Raw genomic sequence first — 13,643 nt, forward strand, 5'->3', positions numbered from 1 at the left:
TAGCATTTTAGCATTTCCCAACTGATCCTTTTACTTTTACTGTCAAGAACAATGCCATCTGGGGCTCCTGGGTGGCTCACTCAGTTTTGTTTTGTTTTTTTTTTTTTTTTAGATGGAAGTGAATGTGTTGAAAATTTTATTAACATTTAGTTTAAAATGCTTTACACCCGTGCCATGCTAAGACATAGAAGGTTCTTAAGTTCCCTGTTAGGGTTTGCTCCTTGGTTTAGGAATCAGGGGGCCTTGATATTTTTTTGTGAAGCCGTTTAAGAATTCATGATCTTGGTCCAGGGCTGGTAATATTGCGCCACTTTCTTCTCCCTCAGAAAAATGGTTCTCGATAATGTTCAAAGCCGTCAGGGCAACCTGCGGGTTCTCGTGAAGTTGCAAAGCCTCAATTTTATCAATGCCGCCCATTTCTTCGATCAGAAGACACAGGTTTTCCTTCTCTGAAAGCTGCTCTGCTGCCTGGAGGATAAAAGAGAGAACATCAAGGATGATTTTAACAATTTTGGTGTCTTGGATGGTAAGCAGATTCACCAGTGGTTCCAGGACACCAGAGTGAACAAGGTAGATCAACTGGTCTATGGTGCCTCCAGTTGTCAAGTTAGCCACGGTCCAAACAGCCTCTTTCTGGACTTTAAATTCTCCATTTTTTAGCAGAGCCACCAAGGGAGGCAGCATGCCGCAAGCAATCAGCCGCTGGATGTGCTGGCAAGGCCCTGCAGCCACGTTGCTCAAGGCCCAAGTTGCCTCCTTCTGGATGGAGGACTTGGGGTGCATCAGGAGCTGGGGCAGCACGTTCAGCATGCCCGCGTCGATGGCCACCTGGGTCTGGTGATCTGTTCCCGTGACGATGTTCCCCATAGTGCGGAGGGAGGGGGTCAAGACATTGAGCTCCGAGCTGCTCATGAGCTGGACCAGCCTGGGCAGGACCCCCGTGTTGACCACTTGGCCAATGCGCTCGTTGGAGCCATCAGTGAGGTAGGACAGGGCCCAGCAGGTGTCCGAAAGAACTTCGCTATCTTGGTGCTGCAGGAGGTGGGACAGGACAGGCAACATCTGCTTCACGGCTTTCACGGAAGGGTAAGGGTTCTTGTTTCGGCATAAGTTGGCCAAGGTCCACGTGATGTTCCGCAGAAACGTGATGGGTATGATCCCAGGGTCCTGAGATGGAGCCCCGCATTAGACTTCCTGCTCAAGCAGGGAGCCTGCTTATCCTTTTCCCTTTGCCGTTTCCCCTACTTATACTCTCTCTCTCTCAAGAGAGAGTATACTCTCTCAAGTAAATAAATAAAATCTTTAAAAAAAAAAAAAAAAAACAATACCGTCTGCCTGGCTTTCATGTTCTAGAGAATAGTCTGAAATAAGAGTCCTAGTCTGGATGCCAGCTTGGCCCAAGTGAATGGGAAGGCACTTCCTCATGCTGATCTTAAGGTATCCCCACTGTCCTGTGATTATCACCACTGAAATCATTATCTGTAGGGTTTAATTATCTTTCCTAATAAAATTCCCTTATTTAACAGATTAAACCCATTAAGATTAAATCACATTAAAATCAACACATCTTTATTTTTTTAATTTCAGGTCATATTTCCCTCTTGTTTTTAAATTTATTAGAAACTGGGTTGATCACATGTCTGAACAAGTGAATAATTTATGCAAATTTAAAATTAAATTCCAATAATAAATACAGTTTATTATCATAATTATTAGATCATACACATTGTATTAGTTTGCTAGGAATGCCATAAAAAAGTATTACAGGGGCACCGGGGTGGCTCAGTGGGTTAAAGCCTCTGCCTTCAGCTCAGGTCATGATCCCAGCGTTCTGGGATCGAGCCCCGCATCAGGTTCTCTGCTCAGCAGAGAGTCTGCTTCCTCCTCTCTCTCTCTCTGCCTGCCTCTCTGCCTACTTGTGATCTCTGTCAAATAAATAAATAAATAAATAATTTTTTTAAAAAAAGTATTATAAACCAGGTGACTTAAACAACATAAATTAATTATCATCACTGGCTCACATGATAATGGGGCTTGGCAGTCCAAGTTCAAGTTCTTGGTTCCTTATGAGGATTCTGAGGGAAGTATCTGTCCTGGGTTTCTCTATTTGGCTTACAGGTGTACACCTCCATGTTCACATAGCTTTCTTCCTGTGTACATATCTATTTGTCCAAATATCCTCTATTTTTAGAACACCAGCCATATTGGATTAGGACACACCCTAAATGACCTCATTTTAACTAGAGTTTCTCTGTAAAAACTCCATATACAAATAAGTTTTGAGGTACTGGGGGCAAGGAATTCAACATATGAATTTGGAGGGGACATGAGTAAGTCCATAATACATGTTGTATATAAATTATGCATATATTATAGTTTATGCACAATTATGCTATACATCACTCAGGGATATTTAAAGATTATAAGGCAGGAAAAAAAATACAAACTCATTTACACCATGGTCCTCATGCTGAAGGAGCTCAAAGAGTGAAGACTAAATTTTCTCAAATAAATAAGACAGAATAGTATTTATAATGTAACATGACCGGTATATGCAGAAAAGAATGAAATGCCTTTGACACAAAGTCTTTTCTTCTCACCACAGCTCTTTTGAACAAAACATCCTATACACAGAGTCTTCCAGAAGTCTACTGTCTTCTTTCTTTCTGGCTAGGGCTAGGGCTTTAGACCCCAGCACTCCTACTCTGAAGAAAAAGGAGCAGGAGCACATGCGAATCTCAGGCAATCATAGCCCCCATCCTAAACACATTGGACCAGTCAGTGGAAACTTGTTTGGCGTATTCCAGCTGTGTTTTTACCATAGGATTAGAAATCCACTAGGGCAAGGAAATATGCCTACCCATAGCTATCTTTGACCTCCTTATAGATCACAATCCACATACTTAGGATTCTGGAATTCCCTGCCCAAATGCCCAGAGTCCATTTACATGACATTTACTAGTTTATTCTCAACCTGTTTTCATAAGGGCAGACCATGCTGCACATACACATGCCCTTAGATCCAAACATGACTGAGGATTGGATGTTTGTATGAGACAGGTTCACAGCTTGGAGGTATGCATTGAGTTCTCCATATATATGCGCACAAGGGCTTGCAATAAAGGATGAATCCAAGGTGGAAAAAGAACTGAAGGCTGTTGATCTGAGGTCATTTTGCCATTTATCTATCTTCTCCATTTCACCATCGAAGCTCCTAAATATTGGAAACAAGCCTCTGTTTCATTTTGCATGAATATGAGAATTTTTTATCCATCAGTATTTCATAATACAAGGTGACTTTGAATGATTTTTTTTCTTTCAGTTGTGATTGTTTCTAACTGGTATATTAGAAATGCATTTAATTTTTGTAAACTGATTTTGCACTTTTTAATTTTGTTAAACACACTTAGTGCTCTGGGAGTGTTCTTATATATAGACAATCATTCATCTATTAATAAGGAGAGCTTTACATGTTTGTTTCCAATCTAGATGACATTTATTTCAATTTCTTGACTTACTGATTAGCATAAACTTCAATTACAATGTTAAATAGAAGTGGAAACAATTGATATCTTCACCTTGGAGGAAAAATATTCAGTTTTTGAGATGAAGCATAACGTTAGCTGTGGGTGCTTTCTAGATGTTCTTTACCAGTTTGTGAATGTCACCTCCTATTTCTAGTTTGATGAGAATTTTTTCAGGAACAGATGTTGCCTTTTACTAAATGCTTTTGAGTATGTATTGCAAAGCTTATATGTTTGTTCTTGTGTATTTTCCTATGTAGCAAATTGCACTGATTTTAAAATGTTAAACCAAACATATCCCTTGGATAAACTTCACTTATGCATGTGGTTTACATACAGACACATGCACACACAATATGATTTGCTACAATTTTGTAAGTTTTTCCAACTATGTTCATGAGTGATTTTGGTCAGAAGTTTTACTGATCCTCATTTGGTTTTGAAATGAAGGTAATGTTGATTTCTAGATAGAATTGTGAACTATTCCTTATTGTCTTCAATTTTCTATAGAAGTTTGCTTAAAATTGGAATTACTGCCCATTTAAATGTCACTGTGCATTTATATCCTTTATAGAATTTATTCATTTTACCTAAGCTGTTGAATTTACTGCCATAAGGTTATTAATAATATTTCCTTATTAAACTTTTATAATATAGAAAGAATACAGTAAAGTCACCTCTATCATACCTGGCATTAGTAAATTTTATCCCTTTATTACATTCACTTTATTTTTCTCTCCTTTTTCTATTTTCTTAAAAGGGAAGCTGAGGCAATTTTTTGAGACCCTTCTTTTCTAATATGGAAGTTCAAACTATATAATTTCCCATAAGTACTGTGATATTTGCATACATAAATTTTGATATGCTGTATTTTCATCTTCAGCCAATTCAAAATATTTTTTAAGTTTTCTTGATATTTTGACTAATTGTTATTTAGAAATGCATTACTTAGTCTCCAAATATATTACTCTCATTTCCCTGTTTTATCTCTTTTATTTCAAAAAAATTCTATCATGATATCTTAAATTTACTATTCTTTTCCTTCTGCAGTTTCTAATCTGCTATTAATTCCATCAAGTGAGTTTCATCTCGAATATTGTATTTCTCATTTATATAAACCTGATTCGGGCCTTTTAATGTGTGTTAACACCTTTTTATCCAGCTAGCTAACATGCTCAATCTTTCCTGTTCCATCTTGACCATATAAAACATATTTAATAATTTTTTTAAAGAAATCTTTGCCTTCTATCATCCTTGTCATTTCTCAGTTTGTTTCTATTGATTGATGTTTTCTTAATTTTTAGTTCATATTTTCCTGCTTCTTAGCACATATAATAACTTTTTATTGCATTGCAGATATTGTGAATTTCACTTTTGTTCAGGGACAAAATTTAAGTTACTTGAAGTTACTTTGAAGTTTTGTTAGGTGGCACCAAAGCAGCTGTTAGTGTAAGGATAATCTGGTCCCACTGATGAGAAAAAAACATCCGAATACTCTCGAATTATGAGATTTTTCTCGTATGGCCGGTTGAACTACAAACTACTCCTGGCATCGTGTCAGCTCCAGCAATTATTCCCTCTGCTTATTTCATGTGGTTCATTCCCTGTTTTTGTTGTTGTTTTGTTTTGTTTTAAGATTTATTTATGTGAGAGAGAGAAGATGTACCAGTGTGCGCATGAGTCCGGGGTGGAGGGCCAGAGGGAGAGAGGAAGAGAGGGAGAGAAACAGATTCCCCACTGAACGTAGAGCCCCATGCAGGCTCTATCTCAACACCCTGAAATCATGACCTGAGTGTAAATCAAGGGTCAGATCCTTAACCAACTGAGCCACCCCAGCCCCCCCTCCCCAGTCTCAGTTTTGTTACATACACACAGTGATCCTTGGTTGGCTGAATGATCCAGGGATGCTCTGCAGATCTCTACAGTGCCCTCCAGCTGTCTCTCTGTTTTTCTCTCTGTCTCTCTGTTCTCCAGTACTCTGATTTGCATATTCTAAAATCTTCGTCTTCCTCAGACTCATAACTCCATGTCTTCAACTTATGGATACCACTGTATGTCCTCTTTCCCTAGCCTCAAAACTTCCCTTAGGCAGTAAGGTGGCATTTTTAATGAGGTTTGATTAATTCATTTCCTTTGTCTCGGGAATTAGAGTACTGAGCTACCTGATATGCACTATCAGAATACCATTTAAGATATATTTTTATCATTTTTCTAGCTGCTTCAGAAGGTAAGTCTGGTCCTTGTTATTCTGTCTGACCAGAATCAAAATTCCCTGAAATTCTTTATTCCTCAAAAACAATTACAAAAACTTTTTTCCATTACCTGAACAAGTTTTAAATATACAACCACATATTACTCTAGAAGAAATACTCTTTAAATTTATCTGTACCTAGAACAAATTATCTCACAAATTCTCTCACATATATAAATACAGTAATATTTTGAGGAAGTTTAATAAAGAATGTTTTTTTAGAAAAGCAACAATTGTATAAATTAAGGAAGACTATAATTATGCTATATACCAAGATTTGCTCACCATCAGAGAAAATCACTTCTCCAATGGCAGAGATTCTTATGTATTATTATCATTATTGCCAGTATAAAACATTTATATCAACCACTATTTGTGGTTGTTACATTCATGGAATTTAAACATATACACAGAAAAAACAAATGCTTAATCTTCATTAAAAAAAGCCAAGTGTAAATAAAAGTAAGGACAGTATTTCAACTGATAGTTCCAAATAGATTTTATAATTTTACTAATCAATGCACAATTACCAGCATGCCTCTACTTCTTCTTTCTTTCTTTTTTTTTTTTTTGATTATGGGAAGTGGGAATCAATAGTAAATATTTTGCAAGCAAATTCTCTTAAAAAAAGTTGAAAAGGTTTTTATTTTTTTTTTCAGCGTAACAGTATTCATTCTTTTTGCACAACACCCAGTGCTCCATGCAAAACGTGCCCTCCCCATCACCCACCACCTGTTCCCCCAACCTCCCACCCCTGACCCTTCAAAACCCTCAGGTTGTTTTTCAGAGTCCATAGTCTCTTATGGTTCGCCTCCCCTCCCCAATGTCCATAATAAAAAGGGAAAAAAAAAATTGAAAAGGTATAAAATACTTCTAAGATTTAAAGGCTAAAAATAGTTTCCTTAACAGTGGTAGAAGAATATGAAAAATAAAAGTGGACAATCTCATATTATGTGAAAAATTATTTTCCCGGTGGTAAAAGGATATTTTTGGATGAATATGTAATGAAATAATTAATTTTATCCCATTAAGCAATGACAGTGTTTAGAGAAGAATGTATGAGAGTGAATGATCTCAAATGAGTGTCAAATAGTGGCAGCTATGCCAACTCTGTGTCAAATACGTGTCAACTGTGTAATAAGCTGTAGTCAAGCAGATTTTCATTACCGGTTAATGAAAGGATCCTGCCTGAAAAATGAAGCTTTACTACCAGAATTTGTAATGTCCATGAGGAAGTAAAAGGTCTCAGAAGAAAGATTATTTTCAATATTTGAAACTAAAATATATTTCAGAGATATGAAAACAAATTTCCAATGACATTTTTATGCAGAGAATCAGCATTATTTGGATTGCTCAGAAACACTGCCCTATTCATGTATGACACTAATAACCAAGAATTTAGTGAAAGATTTCATAAACCAAAAAATATTATCCTTGCTATTAATAACATTAAGAGCAATACTTTGAATGATTGATAATTTTATAATCAATGCAGAAGACTTTTAATAGTTTTTGTACATAAAGCCTTTTACTCAACTACATTTTAAATAGTTTTTATTATTAAATGTTATTATAACAGTTTTATTCAACCAATAACAATTAAATATCTAAATGTAATTTAAATTGAAATAAGTCAAACAGAGAGTCAATTACTTGTGGAGTACAAAAAAATAACACAGAAGACACTGGGAGATGGCGAGGAGAAGTGAGTGGGGGGAAACTGGAGGCAGAGACAAACCATGAGAGACTGTGGACTCTGAGAAATAAACTGAGGGTTTTAGAGGGGGATGGGGTGAGGGGTTGAGTGAGCCTGGTGGTGGGTATTAAGGAGGGAACATATTGCATGGAGCACTGGGTATGGTACATAAACAATGAATTTTGAAACGCTGAAAAAAATTAAATTTAGAAAAAGAAATATTAAAAATAATGCAGCATATATTTCAGATACATGCAAAAATATTATCAGATTCTTCTGAAGCTTCAAGGAAAATAAGGGATCAATCATATTAAAGTGAAGGGGAGTATCATTGTTTTAAAGGTATGCTACTTAAAAACAATATCAATCTTTAAGAAATTTCCAGTTGCTAGCTCTACTGCTATTCTATAATGTTGTACTTACATATACAACTTTAGAACTAAATTATTCTTATTTGGATGCTATGAAAATTATGCTTTGTTAATTTTAAGTTCTTATAACTTTCTGATAAAAAGTCGTGGTATAGGTTGCTTTGGCACTCTTTATATAAGGAATTGGAACAACTTTGGAGTGAAAGCAAACTACTTAACCTGTCAAAACAAACTGGGGGTTGCTGGGGGGAGGTGGGGTTGGGAGGGGGGGAGGTGGTTATGGACATTGGGGAGGGTATGTGCTATCGTGAGTGCTGTGAGGTGTGTAAACCTAGTGATTCACAGACCTGTACCCCTGGGGATAAAAATACATCGTATGTTTATAAAAAAAAAGAAAGAAAGGATGAATACCCAACTTTTGTAGCAACATGTACGGGACTGGAACTGATTATGCTGAGTGAAATAAGTGAAGCAGAGAGGGTCAAGTATCATATGGTTTCACTTATTTGTGGAGCATAACAAATGACATGGAGGACATTGGGAGATGGAGAGGAGAAGGAAGTTGAGGGAAATTGGAAGGGGAGGTGAACCATAAGAGACTATGGACTCTGAAAAACAACCTGACGGTTTTGAAGGGGTGGGGGTGGGAGGTTGGGGGAACCAGGTGGTGGGTAATAGGGAGGGCACGCATTGCATGGAGCACTGGGTATTGTGCAAAAACAATGAATACTGTTTTGCTGAAAAAATAAATAAATTTAATAAATAAATAAAACTACTTAACCTGTCTAATTGCAAAGATTTAATTCCAGATAAGACTAAGAAAATATTCAAGACTCCTCTGAACAGACTTTAAAGAAATATTAAATATGCGAAGACATATGTAATGAAACATCATTATCCAACCTCAATAAAGCTAAATTTCACAATATTTCCTGTATTTGTTACCTCTGCATATTCAAAAATTATCTACAGCACAATGATTAAATATTAACGTGAACATTGCATATTAACTCTTTTTGTATATTTGTGCATTGCCTACTTTTTTCCAATCTTATTCTGATACTCTTCTCAGTTTTCCATAAAAATGACCTATAGCCTTTCATCCCACCTCTTCTTTTTCTAGTTAATCTTCTATTCCTTACCACTTATCAAACTTGTGGTCTCCAAGGTATTTTTTAACTGCTGGAGGTTGGAACATATATCTTAGTATACTGGAGAATTTCAAAACAGAAGATAGGTCATCAGTGTTAATTCTTCAGTTTACCATCATATAACATACTATAGAGAATTATTTTGTCACTGCACTTATAAATAGAAGGTCCAAGTCATCTATAAGAACTGCATACTTCATTTTCCTTTCCAGCTTGACTTCTCAGGTGTTTTTTATCATGTCTTAAGTTAAGCTTATGCTCTTCTTTTTCTTCTCCAATACAAATAAATTATGTATTTTATTATTTCCCAAGTAACCATCTCTACTCTAATATCCACTCATACATCTGCTTTTAAACTTTCCTATAATCCTTGTACAAAATGACTTTTAAACCAATTTCATTTACAAACTGATGTATTTACTAGTAGGTGACTATTATGTGTATCAGTATAGTCATATATGAGAATTTATACATGGTTATGCTATAAATTATTTTTCTTTTACCTCTATTTTACATCAATACATAATCTGCGTTTTATGTTTTAAGTAAAATGTATAGAAAAATTTTATTAGCATGAATTTTATTTTTTAAGCAATGAATTTTAATATTAAAATAGTGAAAGCCACATTAAAAATTATTTTATCAAAAGGGGTAACTGCATTCATTACATTTAAAAAAACTTGGACTAAAATTATTCTCATTTTACTATCAGAAAATTGCTATATTCTCCTCAAGCTGATACTATTACAAAGGCTTTCTTATGACAGGGGCTCCAAGGAAATAGGGATGGGGACCTCACTGGTCATATGTCTGCTTCCATGCTGCCTGCTAACTTTTTATTGGCAATAGGATTCTGTTGGATAACTTATTTTGTTGTATTATACAAATTATTAGAGATATAATAATGAAAAGAAACACAATTCCTGTCTTAGTCCATTTAGACCTCTATAACAAAATAGCATACGCTGAGCTCCTCATTAAAAGAAAATATTTATTTTATTTATATTTTCACAGTTCTAAAGGATGGAAGTCCAAGTTCAGGCTGCCAGGATGGTCTGTCAGGTGAGGGCTCTTTTTTGGGTGGTAGAGTTTTTCCTTGTATCGTAACATGACAGAAAGGGCTAAGGATCTCTCTGGAGTCTCATTCATTAGGGCTACATCCTCATGACCTAAGTACCTCTCAAAGTTTTCTCATTTTGGTACATCACATTGGGCATTAGGATTTCAACATACAAATTCCAGGGAAACACAAATGTTTAGATCATGCAGTTCCCTTCAATTTCTGATAATATAAAGCCACTTTACTTATTAATAAAGCATGACAATTATTGGGAAAAAATGACTGAAGCCAGTTTGCAATTAGTAGCATCTCTAATGGGTGGTAGACAGTGTACAAGCTAAATCTTGAGTTATATTGTTCCTTGTTCACACTGACTTCTTTGAATTCAAAGACCAATTTAATAACTGCATATCTCATTAGACACTTTTTACACTATTCTCACTTACCACTGGTCTTCTCCTGTTTTTAAGAGTATAAAAATGTATAAATACATAAGTTGAGAGTACTTACATTTATCCTGTATCCTGAAGTACTGTGAAAATAAAATGAGGAAGAACAATAAAAACTGTGAGTGTAAAGCTAAACCATACTGATGATTTTAGTTCCTGAGCAGATGTATAAAGAAATGTATTGATGAGATACAGTGTGTGAAATGCCCTGGGCAATTCAGGAAGTTACACCTGCACTGTGGATAAGTGTTTTCCTTCTTTTAGTAAGCAACTACCTAGAATCTCTTAGGTTAAAATTGTACATATAAAAAGGGAAATTGTACATATAAGAAGAAATCGACAGACTTCCTTCTTGACTTCACTCTTTTGACTCAGGGTCCTATCATATATACCCCTTAGTGGATAACTTTCTGGAAGTTTATCAATATTAATTTATTCAGTAACCTTTTACTTTACATATCTATATGTTCCATGAATATTTCAACTTGTAAGGGAGCGTGAATCATGGTTAGCTATCACAAACATACATCCTGAAAACATATGTTATACCAGACTTCCCCATTTCCTTAAATTGTACTCATTCATCATTTCATTATTACAATGATAGCAGCCATTTATATTTAATTCTCATAGGTGATGAGGTGATATTGTTATCCCACTTTTATAGATAGAGAAACTGAGGTGCACAAGGATTAAGTAACTTCCTAAAGGTCACAGCCCTGGTAAGAGTGTTAGTCAAGCTCTAGGATTTGCTCTAAATTATTATGTTATTCTGAATTCTATCTTCCTTAACGGATGAAAAACAAATTGTTAGGGAACTTAAGATTACCAAGGAATGCTGGATTTTCCTAGCCAAAGTTATGTTTTACCCTTACCTTGGACATCTCAAAATCATTGGACAATATTTTTCAACCTCTACACCTTGAGAGTCTTTCTCTAGAGTGTTGTCTACCAGGTTAAAATCTTTTCTTGGCTTCCTTCTCATTCTGATAATTCCACTTCATTTTCCTTCTCAAATTCCTCCTAAACACATGCTTCTTAAAAGTTTTCAGTTTCTACTAAGGTTTTGCCCTTAATCCTCTTTACTTTTTCCTTGGCATTTTCTTCCTTGGTGAACTCACCTAGTTTTAGGACTTCACCCATCGTTTATAATCAATGACTCCCAAATTTTATATATATATATATATATATATATATATATACACACACACACACACACACATACATATATATATGTATATATATTTTTTTCTCCAATTCACATATATTCCCCAGTTAAGATATTTCTGTCTAATAGACATATTTAGCTCTATGTTTTACAGGAACTTCAAACTCAATATATCCAAGTAATTATATATTATTTGTTTTCTCCAAGTGCCTTCAGTGGGATTCTTAATCTGTGCTAAAGAATACAATCAACCTGATCTTCCAAGGTATAAACCCCCAAATTATTCTCAATTTCCAAGTTTCCTTCATTCTTACTAACACACTGGTCACAGTTACGGACTAAAACGCATCATCTCAAAAACACGTTGACATCCTAACGCCCTATACCTCCTAGTGAGACCATATTTGGAAATAGGATTGTTTGCAAATATCATTATTTAAAATGAGGTCATCCTAGAGTAGGGTAGGCTTTAAATCCAATATGTCCTTATAGGAAGAGAAGAAGAGACAGAGACACAAAAGGAATACATGCCATTTCTTTAAAGATGGAGGCAAAGATCAGATTTAAGAAATTGCAAGCAAAGGAAAGCCAAGGTTTGCCCTCAGACCCCAGAAGCTTAAAGAAGGACATGAAAATTATTCTTGCCTAGATGCTTTGGAGACTATAGTCCAGCTATTCCCTTGATTTTGGATTTCTAACCTCCAGAACTATAGACAATAAATTTCTATTGTTTTAAGCCACCGAGTTTTCTGCTACTTTGTTATGGCAACCTTAGGAATCTAATACAGTCTCTATGTTTTGACTTTTATTTTTAATGCCCATTTCTTGTTTCCTTCACAGATTAAGGTATCTTGGTTTTGTTTTGTTTTGTTTTGTCTCAACTATTTATAAAGCTTCTGTCAGTATGAGGTCATGTCTCTCCCATGACCTCAAGTAATATAGACAGATTGATCTTCCAAACATACAAATCTGATTCTGCCATCACTCTGCTTATGTATTTGCTGGCCTCTCACTGCATATAGGATGAATCTCAAATTTCTTAATGTTGCTTATAGTTTATAAGCCAGCCTCATACATGACATATGTGCTCCCATGTTATAAAATCAGCCAATACTAAACTTTTTTTTTCAGTTTGCCTTGAATTTCCCATTCATTCTCAAGCTTCAAAGCAACTACATTATGAAATTCTTATTTCCAAGAAAACTACCTCTATCCTGCACCTGCACTTATGCTCTCACCTTTCAAGACTCAGCTGAAAAGTAACTTGGAAAGTAAAAAGATCCCATGTCCTGGGCTAGGTTAGGATGCTTCTTAGTGATTCTTAAAAAACAGGAGCACTGTCACATTTTACTGTCATTATTTATAAATGTGTGTTTCCTTGCCGGACTTGGATCACTGGGAGGGTAGGAGCCGTGCCTGATTTGCTCAGTCTTAGCTTAACTCCTACCCCTAGTAGGTCCTGATAAATAGTATTTGCCAGGTTCTGGGACTTCCCTTCTTAAGGTCTGAATACATGTCAGCCTTCCTCTACCTTGCTGCCAGAACTATCATCCTCAAAATTAATTTGAGTTACTTTAAAAAACATAAATCAATTCTTAATGTTAATGTTGTATGACTAAATGTTGTTTGAATTAACCTCACTTAAAGTTTTAGCATATACCAGTGATTTAAAAAAAATGAAAGCCAAATGAAGTTCTTGTAAACTATTATACATCAACCTGTAAAAGAACGTACGTTTTAATATATATGTAATTATGTGTATAATAATGTATATTTTATTATTGTCTAAGGTAACTCCAATAAGAAATTTCTGGGAAGCAACTGTTTTCTATTCCTGTGATTTTTTTAATTAAAAATAACACACCCCTGGGACAAATAATACTTTATATATTAATAAAAATAATTAAAAAAAACATGTTCCTTGGAATAATAAAATGAAGAATATCTAATTTGAGTAAAATAGTTATGTCAGC

At 35.3% G+C, this 13,643-nt stretch overlaps 1 protein-coding gene across 1 annotated transcript; it reads right to left on the reverse strand.

The window, feature by feature from the left end:
* Positions 1-207: 207 nt before the first annotated feature.
* Positions 208-11,645, reverse strand: LOC123936871 (importin subunit alpha-8-like). The gene is made up of 2 exons (XM_045997407.1): positions 11,589-11,645; positions 208-1,167 (listed from the first exon to the last, which is right to left on the reverse strand). The coding sequence occupies exons 1-2, from the start codon at positions 11,643-11,645 to the stop codon at positions 208-210; spliced, it is 1,017 nt and encodes a 338-aa protein (XP_045853363.1).
* Between the last annotated feature and the right edge of the window lie 1,998 nt (positions 11,646-13,643).

The sequence above is a fragment of the Meles meles genome, chromosome 2 (assembly GCF_922984935.1).
Source record: "Meles meles chromosome 2, mMelMel3.1 paternal haplotype, whole genome shotgun sequence".
Classification (NCBI taxonomy): Eukaryota; Metazoa; Chordata; class Mammalia; order Carnivora; family Mustelidae; genus Meles; species Meles meles.

Bases quoted from the DNA above. Each gene is read 5' to 3' on its own strand.
- LOC123936871 (XM_045997407.1), bottom strand. From the start codon at position 11,645: ATGGGTGAAGTCCTAAAACTAGGTGAGTTCACCAAGGAAGAAAATGCC. The intron at 1,168-11,588 runs GTAAAGAGGATT...GCTCCATCTCAG, and splicing joins AAGAAAATGCCAAGGAAAAA to GACCCTGGGATCATACCCAT.